The sequence below is a fragment of the Lissotriton helveticus genome, chromosome 5_1 (genome assembly GCF_964261635.1).
Source record: "Lissotriton helveticus chromosome 5_1, aLisHel1.1, whole genome shotgun sequence".
Lineage (NCBI taxonomy): Eukaryota > Metazoa > Chordata > Amphibia > Caudata > Salamandridae > Lissotriton > Lissotriton helveticus.
In genome coordinates this window covers 1,899,528,621-1,899,545,513 of record NC_136065.1, presented here as the reverse complement: position 1 = coordinate 1,899,545,513, position 16,893 = coordinate 1,899,528,621, and the positions used below count along the sequence as shown (strand labels likewise).

Genomic DNA, 16,893 nt, shown 5'->3' with positions numbered 1-16,893 from the left:
TACTGAAGAAATCATCAGCCGACCCCAAGAACTACCGCCCCATCTCGCTGCTCCCATTTCCTGCAAAAGTCATCGAGAAGACCGTCAACAAGCAGCTGGCCGCCTTCCTCGAGACGAACGGATCCCTCGACCTCTCGCAGTCTGGATTCCGGGCCAACCACAGCACCGAGACTGCCCTGATCGCAGCCACCGATGACATCCGAGCCCTGCTCGACAACAGAGAAACAGCGGCCCTCATCCTCCTAGACCTCTCCGCGGCTTTCGACACTGTCTGCCACCGCACCCTAGTGCAGCGCCTCAGCAACGTCGGAATCCAGGAGAAGGCACTGGAATGGATCATCTCCTTCCTCGCCGGAAGGACACAGAGAGTCCGCCTCCCCCCGTTCAGGTCAGAAGCCACCGAAGTCATCTGCGGCGTTCCTCAAGGCTCCTCGCTCAGCCCAACCCTCTTCAATGTCTACATGAGCCCCCTTGCAGCCATCGCACGCCAACACAACCTCAACATCATCTCCTACGCCGACGACACCCAGCTGATCCTCTCCCTCACCAACGACCCCACCGCCGCCAGAGCCAACCTACACGAAGGGATGACAGACGTAGCCAAGTGGATGATGAACAGTCGCCTGAAACTGAACTCGGACAAGACGGAAGTCCTCATCCTGGGATCTTCACCCTCCACCTGGGATGGCTCCTGGTGGCCCCCCGCCCTGGGCAGCGCACCCAAACCAACAGACCACGCACGCAACCTGGGCTTCATCCTGGACTCCTCCCTCTCCATGACCAGACAAATCAACGCCGTCTCCGCGTCATGCTTCAACATCCTGCGCATGCTACGTAAGATCTTCCGGTGGATCCCCACCGAGACCAGGAAGTCGGTCACCCAGGCCCTCGTCACCAGCTGTCTGGACTACGGCAACTCCCTCTACGCCGGTACCACCGCTCACACAACCTTATTTTCTTCACAGGTAGGGGGGAAAAGGTCAGATAGCAGATGAATGTTTAAGTGAAGGTGGGGTTGCAGACAAGGTTAAAAAAAAAAAAAAAAAGCAGTTGCGAATTAAACATTTTTTTTTATAAGAAAGGCCATCCAGGGGGCAAGGAAATATCGGTTGGTGAATGGGTAATGATAAAAAAAAGAAACAAAACCATTAAAGTAGGGAAGGGGGACGCCATATTTTCAAACCCGGGGCAAGCTAGCAAGGTAAGCAAGGGGGTAGCTTTCTTGGAAGGTAAAGGGTGGTGGAACAAAAGGAAGGTGAAGGTGACCAGATCAAGCGAAGATCATTAGAAGTAGGAAGGATTCTTTGAAGGAGCAGGATCATGGATGGAACCATTGGCTGCAGACAGAAGCGGGGGTCGGACCAGCAGTGGAGGGAGCAGGACCGGTAATTAGTGGGCTTGTAGGAAGTTCTTCGACTTTGAACTAGTCAAGCATTGAACCCAGTGGCCAGGTAAGGAGGGTTCCGGCTAGGTTCAAGGATTTTGTTAGATATTAATTTGCACTTTGTTTATTATGGAGGTTTGTCTTAGTTTTGTGATAAGGGGGGAGGTGATAGGGAGGTGATGAAGTTGGTTTGTATTGGAATGTCAATATCAAATAGTTAGTCAGTATGTTATTGCTTAAACAATGGTGGCCTATGCATGGAGTGTGCGCTGGCAATAGGTTAGATAGGCAATGACAGTAGCAGATCAACCTTCATGCCAGCGACATACTCACTGCCGTGGGTGAAGTCCTATCTTAATAAATGCACTTCTTACCTGAAGAACGACTCCAGTGTGGTAATTCAACACTCACCACAGTTCGCTCACCCAGTTCTGGTGAGACCGCACATCTCAGAGATTGAGAAGGCACCCCACCAAATACACAAGAACTGGAGATGAAAACTGTCAAAACAAGCCTCCAACAAACCAGCCAGCCTCTGCTACACATAGAAAAACTGCCGAAAAGATGTTTCAAGAAAAAGATCAGGATGCCACCTGCCTTGGAGTTATTCAGGCATAGACCAGTGGCAGTGGTGCAGCAAGGGTGTTTAAAAAGACCAGTCTCGTATGAGTTTAGCATAACAGTCTGCTAACTAGATTATGCAGGCTGGAGGGTCACAACCAAAATGTACTGACCTGAACAAAAAGAGTAAAATCAGGGTCCGCTAATTATCCTATGAATTCTAATGCTATGAACCCTTAGCATGAAGCTAAGTGACCTCAATTAATTAAAAATTTTAAAAAATTAACAATTGGTGAATAATAAACCAATTTTTAAAATATTTAACATGCTGCTATTCAGTAAATTCAGAGAACTCTCTCTTATATCATCCGTTAGGTTTGAGGCAACAAAGTAAGCCAGCTGAAGGAAAACTAGTTTAAAGATTCTAAGCATCCACATTATGAAGTTATTTAAATTATGTGCCTGTCGTTGGGTCTAGTTTATGCTACATAAAACCTCAAATAAATAACCAGAAAAGCATTTGGTTGAAAGTAACTGGATTAACAGAACCCACAACTATTCGTCATAAACAACTAAATACATATTCATTTTGGGGGTTTATTTTATCTAAAGCATCCCTATACCAGATGAAGTATAAAAGGAAAAGCATGCCCTGCTCAAAATACCACAATATATGATCGAAAGAGGTAACTCAAAACACCCCCAACATTGTTATTTTGACAAGTTAAAAAAAAAAAAAAAACACACACACATTTTGGAAAGGTTCTTGTCAATTCTCAACCAGATCAGAATGCAACCAGTTCCATATCTTGTAAAGACTATGCAAAATAGACCTGGGCCATCTATACTGCTGATTTTAAACACAGCACATGAACAAGCTCTTACAGAGTAACTGGAGAAATCTCCAAAAAGTAACAGGTTATACCCAGAGCCTACGAGCCTCGAGGAACGAAAGACTGTCTAAACTTTTCAATATCTTTAAACCCGTCTGTCACCTACGAAGTACAGAGGGCAAATAGATCACTACAGTACCCACAAACAAGAAGTATGATCCAGTGGTAAAACTCGATTTTCCTGTAGGTCAACATCCTTGAACAGTCTGTTCACTACAAGGTGGAAACAGGACCACCTCATATACAGAAACTGACCTTTTTAGTCACAGTCCCAGACATCACCCTTTAATTGCTTCGCCACTTCGATCCGACATTGATGTGACCTCAGTCATCTCAGCAAGTGTTTCGCATTGGATTGACCCACATTCCAGATCGCTCTGAGGCTAGGGTATCCGTTTAATCATCTTCGGTCAAAAGGACTCTTCATTGAAGTAACCGGAATGGCATCTCAGAGGTGGTATGTTCATGAACCGCCCAAGTCTCTTTTGCCCCTCCGCTTCTCTAGGACTGTGACATGCCCATTAGAGGTGTGTTTTACACCTCACATTGCCCATTAGTGGTGTGTTTTACATCTCACATTTACCAATAAATGAATAAATAAGACTATTTCAGTAAAAAGAGCAGGAAGCTCACCTCCTATCGTACTCTCCTGGTACTCGTGAAACTGGCCTTTTACAAAGCGCAGGACCAGACTGGACTTCCCCACGGCAGACTCCCCCAAGAGCACAAGTTTAAATTGGCAAATCTTGCTTGCAGCAGCAGGTCCGTTTGGTCGAGCAGGATTGTTCCGAGCCGCCATGCTTTGTTAGCTTGCAGACGTTTCCAGGAGAAACACACACCACCACACTTCGGGCCAAACCCCACTGCGGCAGGTGGAGATCTTGCTTAAATCTGTAGGAGGAAGAACAAAAATACACATTACTTTTCTTAAGGATCAGACTATTAACATAGACATTACACCACTGGATTTAAGCTAGCCTGGCTGATGAAGGGTGATGCCCTGAAACCGGTCCTAAGATGCTTGTTTCCGGTCCAGGGAGGACATGGCTTAGCAGTTCAGGCTGGACTGTTCCCACAAGGAACAGGGTCAAGACTGATTTGCATATGGTTGGGACCAAACTGGGGTGGTGTGGTGAGCAAAAGAAAGATGCATTGAACCCAGATCCTTGTGACAGGGGATGAATGTTTGCACTGTCCAGCATTTGTTTCTTTTTATATAAACCACCAGAGAGGGGCACAATCTCCTAATCAGCGCACGTTAATAAAGGTCCAGTCCCAACTACTAGAGAAAATAACCTTCAGGTGAATGTGGCATTAATGGCTGCCAGTGGTCCACCCACATGCGAAGTGCAGCATATAAGCAATGTTACACAATTATATGAACCTTTCCATGCTAGTGTCTCACAAATTGGGGAAACCGTAGTTTCACCTGTGGCTGCACATAACAAGCATTGAAAATGCAATAGGTCTCGCCTTTGATTAAGTTAAAGCCATTTGCTTTGCTAATGGTATTGTATAGCAAAGCAAATGGCTTTAACTTAAAAGGCAAGACCTATTGCATTTTCAATGCTTGTTAAATAAAGCAACTTTTTTTTTATTCCAAATGCAGCTTGTTTTCCTCAAAGGAAAACAGGATGCGTTTAAAAGAAAAAAAAGAAACATTTTCTTTTCATTTTTTAAGGGCAGACAGTGGTCCATAGAACCCAGTGCCTGCTCTGAAAATATGTTGGTACCACATTAACAAAGGGGAAGAGGTCCCTAGGGGACCCCATCCAGTTTGCAAATGGCTTACCACCAACTTGAAGTTTGTGGTAACTGCGAATGTTTTGTGACCGCATTCCCGGTCATGAAACATTCCTACATACCAGTGCGACTCACTATTAGGAAAGGACAGCCCTTCCTAATAGCGACTTGCAAACCCTATTTTATGAGTTGGTAATAGGTTACTGACTCGCAAAAAAGGATTTGTACATGCCAAAAAGCATTTTACCGGTTGCAAATGGCCCGATAGGCCGCTTGCGACCGTAAAATATTTTGTACATCTGGCTCTGAAACCTATAGCAATAGTAAGGATAGCCTTCATTCGATATTATGGACCCACACAATGTTTGCCTTATTTCTCTACTCCCCTGTGCAGCACTTGCAACAGATTGCAAAGCACCTTTTTCTCCAGGCCCTTGATTACCAGGTCAGATATTAACAGACCCAGTAATTTTAGGCCTGGAGACACCGGGAGATAACACTCTGGGCTACCCATATAATGCTCCATCTTTGGCAGCGGGAACACTAATGTTGTTTGCTGTTGGGTGTGAGTACTTAAGCCAGTGCTGTTTTTCTTTACATTCATTACGACTATCGCTGACATGATGAATGTGGATGCTAAACTCTTGCCGCTGAGAAAGATAATGAGAAAGATCAGGAGTTCAAAATTGGCAAAACTGACTCAGCTTTCCACCCTTCCGAGGTTGGTGAACAAGGTATTATTAATCGGGTCATAGGAACGAACACCTGTTACTTACGGTTCTTAGAAATGGATATTTCAAATGAATGCGACGCCAGGGAAAGCCCAGCCTAACAGGTTGGGGCTTGTCAGGGTGTGTCAGTCAAAACAATATTCCAAATGAAAACATGTACTCCTCCCCCAGTACCATGAACATAAGCTCACCAGCAGATTATTAGATAGTGTTTTTAATCATGGCAAATTTGCAGCATGACGCCTTTCGACTCCTCACAAGTCTTAATCATACGCGAATATGAGAGAAAACTCCCATTAGATCTTTATAAGTGTAACTTCATCAACAGTGAAGAAGGACCCATAGTATGCCAAAACACAAACATTAAAAACGGACTTAAAGTGGAAGTGGGTCAGTCATGCAGATGTTTCATTAAATGTAATAGTTGAAATCAGTGAGTACTTTTTAAATTCAATGCGCTGGTTAATCCATTGAACATGCAATACTTCGCATCCACACATTGTCACTGAATTTATTTTCCTCATTTTTGGAATTTATGGACCACAACAACCATAATGCTTTGCTGCTGCATATATTTAGTATCCATGTCCTTCATAATCACTAATTTCGTTGTGCCTTGCCTTTGGAATTTCCACTCAGTTGACTCTCCAAAATACAGCCGTCCAGTGATCATTATACTGGAGGAGGAGTACATTTTTTCATTTTGAAAAGATATAGATATATATATATATATATATATATCTCAAGAAGAAACGCATAACATAATGACTTGTTTGGTTTTATTTAACATATTTTAGGCATTTCAAGAGCACGGACACACTCGTAGGCATCTTGGCATTGAGATAGATATATATACGCAAAAAAGGAGAACCCTGGGTAGTTCTCCAGTTTAGGTGGAAAGCAACTCCTGTTCGAGCACTCAACACCAGCAACACTCTAGATCTGCTCACCTCAAATGTCTGTTTTACTATCAAAGTCTTTAAGCAAGGGATTAGCACAGTGCTATCAACGCCGAGATAGAAAATGACAGTCATGTATCTACAGCGCAAAGGTGACAGAAAACTGTTATTGCCCACATGCACAATGCATGCCAATTCTGGTCACGCGTCAGGAACACGACCTCTAACCACAAAACGAAAGCAAACAAGAAAGCTATTGTGTTCCTTTAACACATTCACTGCCGCGCGAATTCCGCCACGGTGCGGGTGATTTATGACTGGGCGCGGCTCGGACGGCCCCCTGCCGTCCTCCGCACACTGGCACCGTGACGTCGGACGGCACACGCAAAGGGTTAAAATGATTTGCAACAAGAAGTTTGAGAGTTCCCAAAGTTTCATGTGCGGGAGTTCTGTTTGAGTTCTTTGCACAGATTTATGCGAAGTTGCTACATGTTATGTTATTCAGTTTTCGCATAGCGCTTGTTCATTATTTACTTTGTCTGTCAGCGCTTTGGAGCGGACATTTTCCGTTCTAGTGTGTTTGCCCAGAGGGCAAGGGTTTCGTGGGAGGGTTTCCCGTGGGAATGTCCTCTACCCATGAGTAAGTGTGGTGTGGGAGAAGGGTGATACCGGCTGATTAGGATTTACTCTGCAGGTGGGGGACAACTATACGCCTTGCGGTGGCGGCTTTTCTGACCTGCCACTTAATCAGAGTCAATCAGCTGTGGCACATTGCTTGGGGTCTCAGTCCCCGAACGGCACAGGTGACTTTCAACCTTCGGTCAATGGGCGATTGTGTCGATACTGTAAGGTGGAGAATAAGATAGAGTCCTTGTGCAATTGTTCATCAGTGGAACCTTTAGCTGTGAAAGCAAGAGAATAAAAAACAAGCATTTGCAATGCAATAGGTCTCGCATTTGCGAGAGTTTAAGCTATTGGCATTGTATTTGACAATGCCTTTTGTTTAGGTTTTAAAAACCAACACGTAAATAAAAGGCATTGCCATTTACAATGCCATTAGCTCAAACTCTCACAACTGCGAGACCTATTGCATTGCAAATGCTTGTTCATTTATCAAGTTAAGCATAGGCTAAACAAAATCAAAATATGATGAATACTGCTGGTTTATAAACCAAGATTTCTGAAGTTATTGCACATCACAGATTCCCTTGGCAGTAATACATATAGCCAGGTCCATAAACTTTACCCAAGAGAGCCAGACTGTAAGTAACCCGCTCGGTGTACCAAAGGGCACAAGTAGATGTCGTTCGCAGGTCCACTTAGCCTATTCCAAGCCGGGTATATCAGCCATTCTAACTGCAATTAGACCTGTCAGCCATCCCTTCATCCTCCCAGGTTTTTCTTTCCTCGGACTCGAGATTAATTTATTTTTTTGTTTGTAATTTTATATAGCGCGAGCTTGAACGAAGACACTGGAGCGCTTTAAAAGAGCACAAGTTACATTACACTATGACTCTTTAATGTTTTGCAGCACGGGAGATTAAGTGATTACATTGAATAGCAAGATGTTGAACCGATGCAGACACTCGAACCCGGTTCCCCAGTTCCGTCATGGACAGCTCTGACCTTTACGCAGCTTTCCTGGAGCAAACTCACCTTGTAACTACACACATGTTGTGCAACTTGCGCCGAGCGTGAACAGGATTTCCGGAATCAACAGGGGCTGCTGGAGGGAGGAGCAAGGTTAGGGGATCCAATAGCCTGGCACTGGGAGGACTTCAAGGGACGTCACTGCTTATCCGCCGACGTAGGTGCCTGGGCGCTCAGCGGGAAAATAAGTTACGGAAGGCGATGAGCTGACTCAGCTGAGGCAAGTGAACTTTGGAATAATACCAAGAAAGCAGTACTGAGGGAACCTTGTAAAAGGAACAAACTGAGCTCATATTACAGCGCACCTGATCTATGAGGTAAACAAGCGAATGTGTAGCCCTAGGGTTACAAACTGCCACTAAGATACTAAGAGAGCAGTACTGAGGGAACACCTTGTAAACCGAATACATTGAGCGCTTGTTACAGCGCACCGGACATGCTGTGAGGTAAACAAGTGGCCATGTAGCCCTCGGGTTACTAACTGCCACCAAGCCAGGCTGGATGTGGCCTTACGTCACGTCCGAGCTGCCAACTTTGGAGCTAAGGTTCGATCATCGGCGTCGCTCATCTTCCTGTGATTCTGGGCAAATCACTTAATCTCCCCGTACCTACCAGAAATAAATGTGTCCTTGTGTAACGTAACTAGTGATAATGTAAAGCACTCCAATACTTCGGGTCGAGTTCGCAATATATACATCTGCAAGAAAAACCAGTGATGGAAGCCCTGCGTGTGCCCGGTAAGTGGGGTTGGGAGGGTGTGTGTGTGCGCGTTTGTGTGTGTATGTAAGCCCTGCGTGTGCCGGGGGAGGGGGGTAGAGTGTGCGCGTGGGAATGTGTGTGCGCATGCGTGAGTGTGGCTGTGTGTGTGTGTGCGCGCGTGTGTGTGTGAATGAGAGAGGCGAGAGGCTGCTGAATGTTTAACAGGAGATGTGCACGTGCGCGCCCACGAGATGAAATCCGCCGAGGGAAAGCGCATGCCCATCCCCTGTCCAACATTCCCGGCAAGCCGGCGACATAAGGTCTTTCGCTGACGCGAGACCTAACAAAATATGCAACAGTCTACAGCTCCGTTTTTATCTGACCAACTTGCATTTTTTCTGCCAAACGGAGAACTTTGGCAGTGAATGTGTGCAAAGAGATGCTTCGCTTTTGTTTCAGAGCAAATATGCCCCTCCCAATAAAAAATGTATTCATCCTAACTTCTAACTTAACAGCTTCCCAACAGTCAGCCAATAGGAAAAGAATCAAGTTCAAAGTAGTAATTAAATAAACTTTTGGAGCAAAAAGATTAGACGTCCAAGAAAACATGTACTTCATATAATGAAAACCGATGAATCTACCGGCACTGTTGGCAGGAATCTTTTACTTTCTTCATAGGGAAGCAGTTATACTGTAGTCTGGCATAAATAGCCCTCTAGAGGGGTGGGTCATAAATAACCCTCCGCCCGCAGAGTTTTGGCTACTCAGCTTTACGCATGTAATGCAGTGCTCTGGCCAAATTCCACCACCCGTTGTGTGGCGGAGTTTTTTTTCTTACGTTCAGCTTTTCAACGTTAAGTTGGTGAGCGAGAATTGGTGTCCCCAGGCCTGATTCTTGGGGACTAGGAGGGCTGCAGGCGAGATTTTCTCAACATGGGCGGTCGCGACTACTCGCGGCGAAAAAGCTACAAAGTTGAAAATCTAGTTGGGTGGCAGCAAAGAAGCAATACCCTTGGGCCCGCCAAGTGGTGCTTGCTGTTCGGGCTGATTTTGCAGGGCGGAACAAGCTCGCAGGCACGGAAAGAGTTAACAAAATATAATAAATAACTGCTCAAGGAATTACATGCTTCAGAAATGTACTGGTCCTTCATGATATTAGAGTTATGATAAGAGCCTCTCTCGTTATGTGTAGGGGTTATACAAGGTAAAGCTTTGGATTCTAGCTCTCATATGCCTTTCTGATTATACCAGCCTGCGAACATACTAAAATCTGGGCTTAAATCTTTGCATAGTCAGAATCTATGAATATTCAAAGGCTCTGCTTAGGAGCGTGCTCGGATTAGGCTAAACTTCTGAGCATACAAGGCCTTTGAATAGGCCACCACATTTATTATGCTGCTTTTCTGATTAGCAGATTTCACAATATCTCACTACTGTTTTTCTTTCTTTAATTTCATAGGAAATGTTTTATGGAGTTGTCAGAGCAATTAACATTTAAGCATCCATTCAGTTTCACAAATGTTACTGCAAATACACCCACATTCTACTTGAGCCCGGCACTGGACCCCCAATTTGACCTGCTGGGTAGAGGCCTTCAGCTCATGGTGTCTATTTCCATTATTCGCTAGTACTGTTAGCACATATAAAAGTACTATATCAATGACTGGACATTTACATGTTACAGCTGGATAAGTTCTACAAAATATTGTCACAGATAAAAGGTCAGGGGCTCTGCACATGTAGGTTCGACTTCCACATACAAAAAATGTTTATGAGTGGAAAAAACAATGTCACATGAGAATTTCAGGTGTTCCGCAAGAGTTCGAATTTTGCAATTATGTCTGGGAATAATTTTGCAACATTTTCTCAGCATTCTCTGAAGACGGTTGTGTTAGTTTGTGTGGCGTGGATGTTGGTTGTTTTAGGATGCAATAGAGTTCCCTAGGACGGTTTCTGGCCTTTTCCAGCTGAGATCTGAAGGAGGCTTTCTCCGAATATGCTCTTTGTATGTTACATTCAACATGTAGGAGGGTGAGATGCGAGACGGTCTGGTTTAGTTTCCATCTTTGCTCTGCCATTTTGAGCTATTTCCTCCCTTTGTCGAGCTCTTTATTGACCAAATATTCTAATGGGTTGCTTTTGAGCCATTTCAGCTTAAGTGGAGCGACTTGATGCAGTATGCTCAACATAATGGTGTTGTAGTCTGTTATTAGGTCACCAACTTGGTGTTGCCTTTGCGGTGGTTGTTTGAGAGCGTTGATTTTTTCCTCCAGTGTATTTAAGCCATTTTTTGAGTTTCCCACATAGCGTTTCATTCTATAGGACTCATTTTTATGTTTTGGGTTCCAGCAGTTAGTTGAAGGGCGGCGATATAGTGTTCTGATCATTCAACTGGCATGATAGAGTTCAGTGACACTACACTGGCTTTGGCCATGAGTATATCTAGAGAGGATTTCTTTACGCGTGTCTGGTTGTTGCAATACTGCTTTAATAGATTGGGTAATACAAAAACAAAAAATTCCTCGCAAACGTAAACTGAAGTCTCCAATGGATATTATTGGTGTCAAGGAGGGATTGCCATTTTAGGAGTTCTGGTAGTTATTCAGAGAAAAGTTGTTGGTCTCCTAGCAGATGGCAGATGACATGGACATTAGTTGATTTTGAGTCCCTTGTGGTGAAGTCTACCCGTAGATATTCAAAGGTGGATAGTTTCCGTCTTGAATGTGTTGATTTGTAGGGTGTTGGTCTGAAAGATTGCTATCCCTCCTACTCTGCATCGGTCTTAGTCTACACATTTCCTAGAGAAATCTAAGGGACACGTAGGTCTAATACTGGTGTCTGCAAGCCATTAAGCCATGATTCCGTTAGGAATGCCGATTTCTGTTACACAATCGTTTTAGCTCATTCAGTGGCATGTTTGACTGTAGACATTCAGTTGTGTAAAATGCATCTCCGACAGAAAAGAAGTGAAATCCAAGGCGGACCTATTCAAGCTACGGTGATACAAGGTACAAGAAGCTTTTTCCTGGAGGTAGCCATCTAACTAGTGGCAACTGGATCATGACTAGGGAATGGTGTTGGCCTCTGCGCGACACCCTGCAAGTCTCCCAAGTGCCTCCTGAGGTGCTGGGAGGCTTTAGAAGTCTAATCCTATAGTGGATGGGGACTTTAAATGACTAAATCAGAAAGTAAAATCTTTAATCAAGACTAACCTGGTTGGTATCTTGGTCATTGCGGTCAGCATCAATTTGCTCCTAGGTATCGGTTTACCAAACTATTGACTTTCATTGGCGCTTTATGCTTTTTGGCACCATTTCTACTTACATTTCAAAAAGCACATCTCAGGTTCCACTTATAGGATTGTTCCCAATTTTGTTTATTCAAGGTTTAATTCTTTTTCTTATCTGGTCTGGTCTTATTATTGGACATTGTGACTTTTACTGATTTGGTACTACATATATACTATACACATTGTCCCAAGTTAAGCCTGTCTGCTCTGTACCAGAGGGTTGAGCTAAGGTAAATTCAATGACTTTGAAAGTCAATTTACCCTGACAAGGGCTGTGATTATTCCTCTAGGAGGGTAGAAACCCACACAAAATAATGATGAAGTTTCTGTAATGAAGAAAATAGGGGCACAAATTGGTCCATGTGAGTTCTCACACTGATGCCACATTATTATTGTTTTGAAAATATGGACATAAAACCTTTATTAAATGAAGCTTTAGCGAAATGGTATTTTTAATCATCTCAAAAAATGCACTGTAGTTTAGTAAACAGCCTCTCACCGGTTTTTCAAGTTGAATATTTGAGTGCATTTTATTTTGAAAACAAATTTGACAGCGTAGCAAAGCGGTCGGCAGGCTTCGTCCAGCCACCCCCTCCCCCCCACCTCCCTCCTTGCCCCCTTCCTTATCAAGTCACTCATGTTGGTTTGTTTGGGTACAACGTTTGCTCCAAAAAAAAACAACTAAATTAGCTTCATTCTTCTGGAAGTATTTGCATAAATTTAAAGAAGCATTCTGGAATCAGTATAAATAGGCATACATCGAAAAACTTGAACATGTTTATCTATTTTGATATTAGAATCGCTATCAATGCAAGCTGAGCCTATAGCTCACTGTATTTCTTAGAACACTCACTCCAACAGTAAATGTGCATTATTGATGTATACTGCATCGAACATCTTCTACACATGACTGTATAACCTGCCTTAGCTCCAACCATTCTGTGGGCTCTACAGGTAGGCAGCCTGACGGTTTGGAACAGCAGTTGAGCCTACTTGTCATGTGGGCAAAATAAACAGAGGCTTCTCGCCCCTGGCCTCAAACAATGTGTCATGGGCTTCAGGCTATAGGGATTCCACACCCCTGCCTACAACTTCCAGAGAGTAAACAGATAACCCACAGCAGCAACTTTAACACGAACAAGCCTGCTTATTCATGACTGGTGGTTTCCCAGCTAAGAAGGGCAGTGTGGGGAGGAGCCAAGATGGCGGCGGAGACGGACGTGTAGTCGCCCGGCTCCCCGAGCCTGTGATTCCTGCACTAATATCCTGACCTCGCTCCTGCCATAGCGCTATTGCGGGAAGACGAGTGAAACGCGCTGTTGCCGGGGGTGTTTCTCCGGTGTCCCTATCTGCCCGCCAGCCAGAAACATCGAGGTGCTGGCTCGATCGCCATTGCCGAGCCCTGGCACCGGACCCCGTGTTGGTCTCGTTCGGCCGGAGACGGCTTGATCTCCTGTGGGTTGACCGAAGACTGGCTCTGCTATCCCTTCCCCGCCAACCTGGTGGCTGAGACGGCGCCTGCATTAGCCCCCCCCAATGGACGGTGTGCGCTGACCGATTGTGGATTTACATTGCCGTCCCTTCTCGGTGCGGCACCGAGGTGAATCGCGCTTCTCCTCTCCTGGCCGGCGCGGACCTGGCTGCTCGGCTCGCTTCTGTGCTTCTTCCTGTTTGAGCCCGCGCGAAGGGGACTCCTATGTGTTATCGCTCGCCGGTGGCTGGCCCGAGTTGCACTGAAAACACATCTACACTGTCCAGGAAGGGATTCGCCGAGGGGAACAGTGAGCTCATTGTGGTGCTTAACATGGCGGCTGCTCCATTTACGGAACTGGCGGACGGCGTCTAGGCTCCCGACTGGACTGCCCCGCACTGCCTCGCGAGGACTGTGGAACAAGTTGGTGCGCCCAGGATTATGGATGTGATAGATCACCAGCCCGAGTTCACCTATGCCTCCGTTGTTGCCGCGCTTTCCGACCTGAGGGCGGACTGGCACGAGTTTTTTCAAGCGCTTGGAGCGAAGCTGGATGAAGCTGTCGGCTCTTCTTGTTGCACCTATCAGCCCCTTCTTTGCGTTGAAAGCGATACATTGTTTCCGCGGAACTGTGTGATGGAACAGCTTTCTCGCAGTGACTACTCAAACGGTCCGTCGCCAGCTTATCCGGTTGAGGTTACATTGTTTCCCATCCTGCCACAGCTTACGCAGTCGGATACTGTAACTCTGAGATTGTGCAAGACTCCGCTGCCACCGCAACTGCTCTCGTTGACTATGAATGTCACGCATGATCAGCCCTCAGTTTCTTATTTTTTGCAACAACGGGCTGAACTTGGAACAGTGTGTTTTTGGTTTGCCATCAATGTATGGGACAGGCGGGGTCCATTTTATGCTTGGAGATCTTCGACTTGCAGAGGGCGGCCATCTTCCCATTTTGTCTATACAGGGGCGGGACCTTCTCCGGGGCCATGTTCAGGGGGACGATTGAGATCGGGGGGGCTCCTGAGATCGGGACAGGGTTAGACGGGTTCCTGGTTGTAATACTTTCTTGCCAGGTGGGGATTGAGGTTGGAATGTTGTACGTACTGGCTGCTTGTATCGTATGTATGGTGTAGCTTGTTTTCCCCCATCTGTCTCTATTATTGCTGGTGGTAGTTCTGTTTTACAATCATGGCGTCCTCCGAGATAATGTGACCTTTGTTACTGGCACAGTCGGCACCATGTACTGGCTACCCTGGTAAATTGTGGGCTATCGGCTCCGCCACGTTCTCTTTGGTTCCTGTCTCCTGATCATGGAAGTTTATTGTGCCATGGGGGCTGTTTGTTTAGGGTAGCGTCCATTTTGCTCTCCTTTGTCTGCGTCCTCATTAAGGCGGCCATCTTGTCCCTTTGTTCCGACTGGGGCGGGCTTCTTCTGGGCGTCATGGTGTAGTGGTCGCTCGCGACCTGATTTGCGCTGGAGATCTCCGGGGGTTCACTTTTGTCAGACTAGCTGGTACGATTTTGAACTGTGCTGCCTCTCTGGCGTGTGTAATGGTTATAGCTCCCCACATTTGTTCTACTAATGATGTCTATCCTGGTATCTTTGCACATGGGGTGGGACTGTGCGTATCCTGCTATTGCCCTTCTGGACGGGGTGATCATTCCGGTACTGACTCGGGGACCCGGATGTATCTGATTCACTTCTCCTTTTGGTAGTGTATTTTCAATATTATTGTTTCATTCTGTAAAGGGGGCTATACATGGCTGGGGGACCGGGTGTTTTGTTAGTGTTAGGGCTCCTCCCCCGTTTCCTTTCTCTTTTGGGAGTGGTGGAATAGCTTGTTCTTTTCTTCCTCCCGATACTTCAAGTGTGAACATCTTTCTTTTCTTGTCTTTTCTTCTTTCTCTTTTCTTCTAATTCTATATTTCGGGTTCTTTACTGGGCGACAGGCACTTTGCCGGGGGGGGGTAGGCCGTAGCCTCCGGATTGTTGTAGGGTGGGGGGGTAGATTTAGTTTTCCTCTTTTTAGTTTCTATGGGCCTTATTTCTCTAATTTCTGCGCTTTCTTGTTCTGGTTTCTGTTCTGGGTCTGCAATAGGGGTTGGTAGGGAGCGGGTGGCGCTGAGGGTGGTGCGTAAAAATGGACTGCATCTACTGTTGTTTTGTATGGTACTGCCATATTGACGGGGTGTTCTTCCTAATGTTGTTCTTATTGATGCCGCCTGCTCATGTTATGAAGCTAATGTCCGGACTCGGTTCTCCTTTACTCTATTCTTTACTGATTTATATCTCAATCGAAACTTTAGAAATTTAACCTTCAATGCTCCTTCTCCTTGGCGGCATAACTCCATTCAATGTAACTGTTACTAATTGCTGCTATCTTACCTGATGCCGCTGTAGAACCGCATTGCTCGCACCTGTGCTTAATAGTCCCGTGGCCGGCCTGATGGTTGTAGGCCCGTATTTGTTCTCTTTTCGTGCACAATAAAGGTTTTAAAAAAAAAAAATAAAAAAAAAAAAAAAAAAAAGAAGGGCAGTGTGTTGTTACTACCTGCTGACAAACAGAGGAATCTTTCCCCATTCTAACAATGGGCAAAGAATAAAACCGAAACATAAGCAGGACCGACCAAACCAGATATGGAAATCGGCCAGGCCGCAAGGAACCACCTACGTGCACACATTGCTTGAGGCTGGTTTTGCATGCTCCACTAGCAATTGTGAAAATTCCACATTTCCATCTTCAGTTACCTCTTCTCAAATACACAGAAGGGTATTTTCATTGTGTAAACCCCACACAAATACAGGAGTAACGTTATACAATCTGAGATGAAATACCATATGAAGCGGTGTTACACTGTGAACCCTCTGAGAAAAGCATTACTAAATGGGTTACACTATGAATTCCAACAAATACAATAAAAAGGGGGTTTACAATGTGAACACCATAGGAATGAGGTTTAGACTGTTACACAGAGACGTTCTTACACAGATCACTAGTTAAGGAAACGAGATAAGTTTTTCATTGGGTACATATATAATTTTATTATTAACATTTAGTGGTGTGTGAGTTAAATTACTTTACAGGCCTGTCTGGAGACCGCTTTAAACAACGCCTGTTACAGGCCTGTCACCTTTTCTAAAGGAAGTTCATGTGTCAGCTAATGCGCTTTTCTACTTGTTAAGCAGTTCCACGGCATTGCATGGCTGGTAATATGTGTATGTACTACTATAGAATTTTAGTGGTATAATTGGCATACATTTTCATACAAGTTCCAAAAAAAGGACACATGTAAAAACAATTGCAAATTGCGGTTGGTGTCTCTTTGAAAAGGTGTTTCATGCAGATTGCACTATTTTAAGTGCAGTTGGAACATTTAAGAGAGCAGCAATTACCATTTAACCCCTTCAATGCTTGTGACGGAACGGTACAGTCACGAGCGCCGGTTGAGCTGTGCTTATGACGGAACCGTTCCGTCACGGTCACGCCCGTTTTTTAGAACCTTCAGCACAGCGCGAAAATTTGCGCCGCGCTGAAGGTGTTAAGAAGCCATTATCCCCCCAAACCGGTT

At 45.1% G+C, this 16,893-nt stretch overlaps 1 protein-coding gene across 1 annotated transcript in view; it reads right to left on the bottom strand.

The window, feature by feature from the left end:
- Positions 1-16,893, bottom strand: part of RAB5C (RAB5C, member RAS oncogene family) — a 186,778-nt gene that overhangs the window by 102,154 nt on the left and 67,731 nt on the right. Inside the window, exon 2 of the mRNA XM_078645406.1 lies at positions 3,472-3,729. Coding sequence (XP_078501532.1) covers positions 3,472-3,637 — 166 coding nt within the window. The 5' untranslated portion in view covers positions 3,638-3,729. The remainder of the gene's footprint in view (positions 1-3,471; positions 3,730-16,893) is intronic.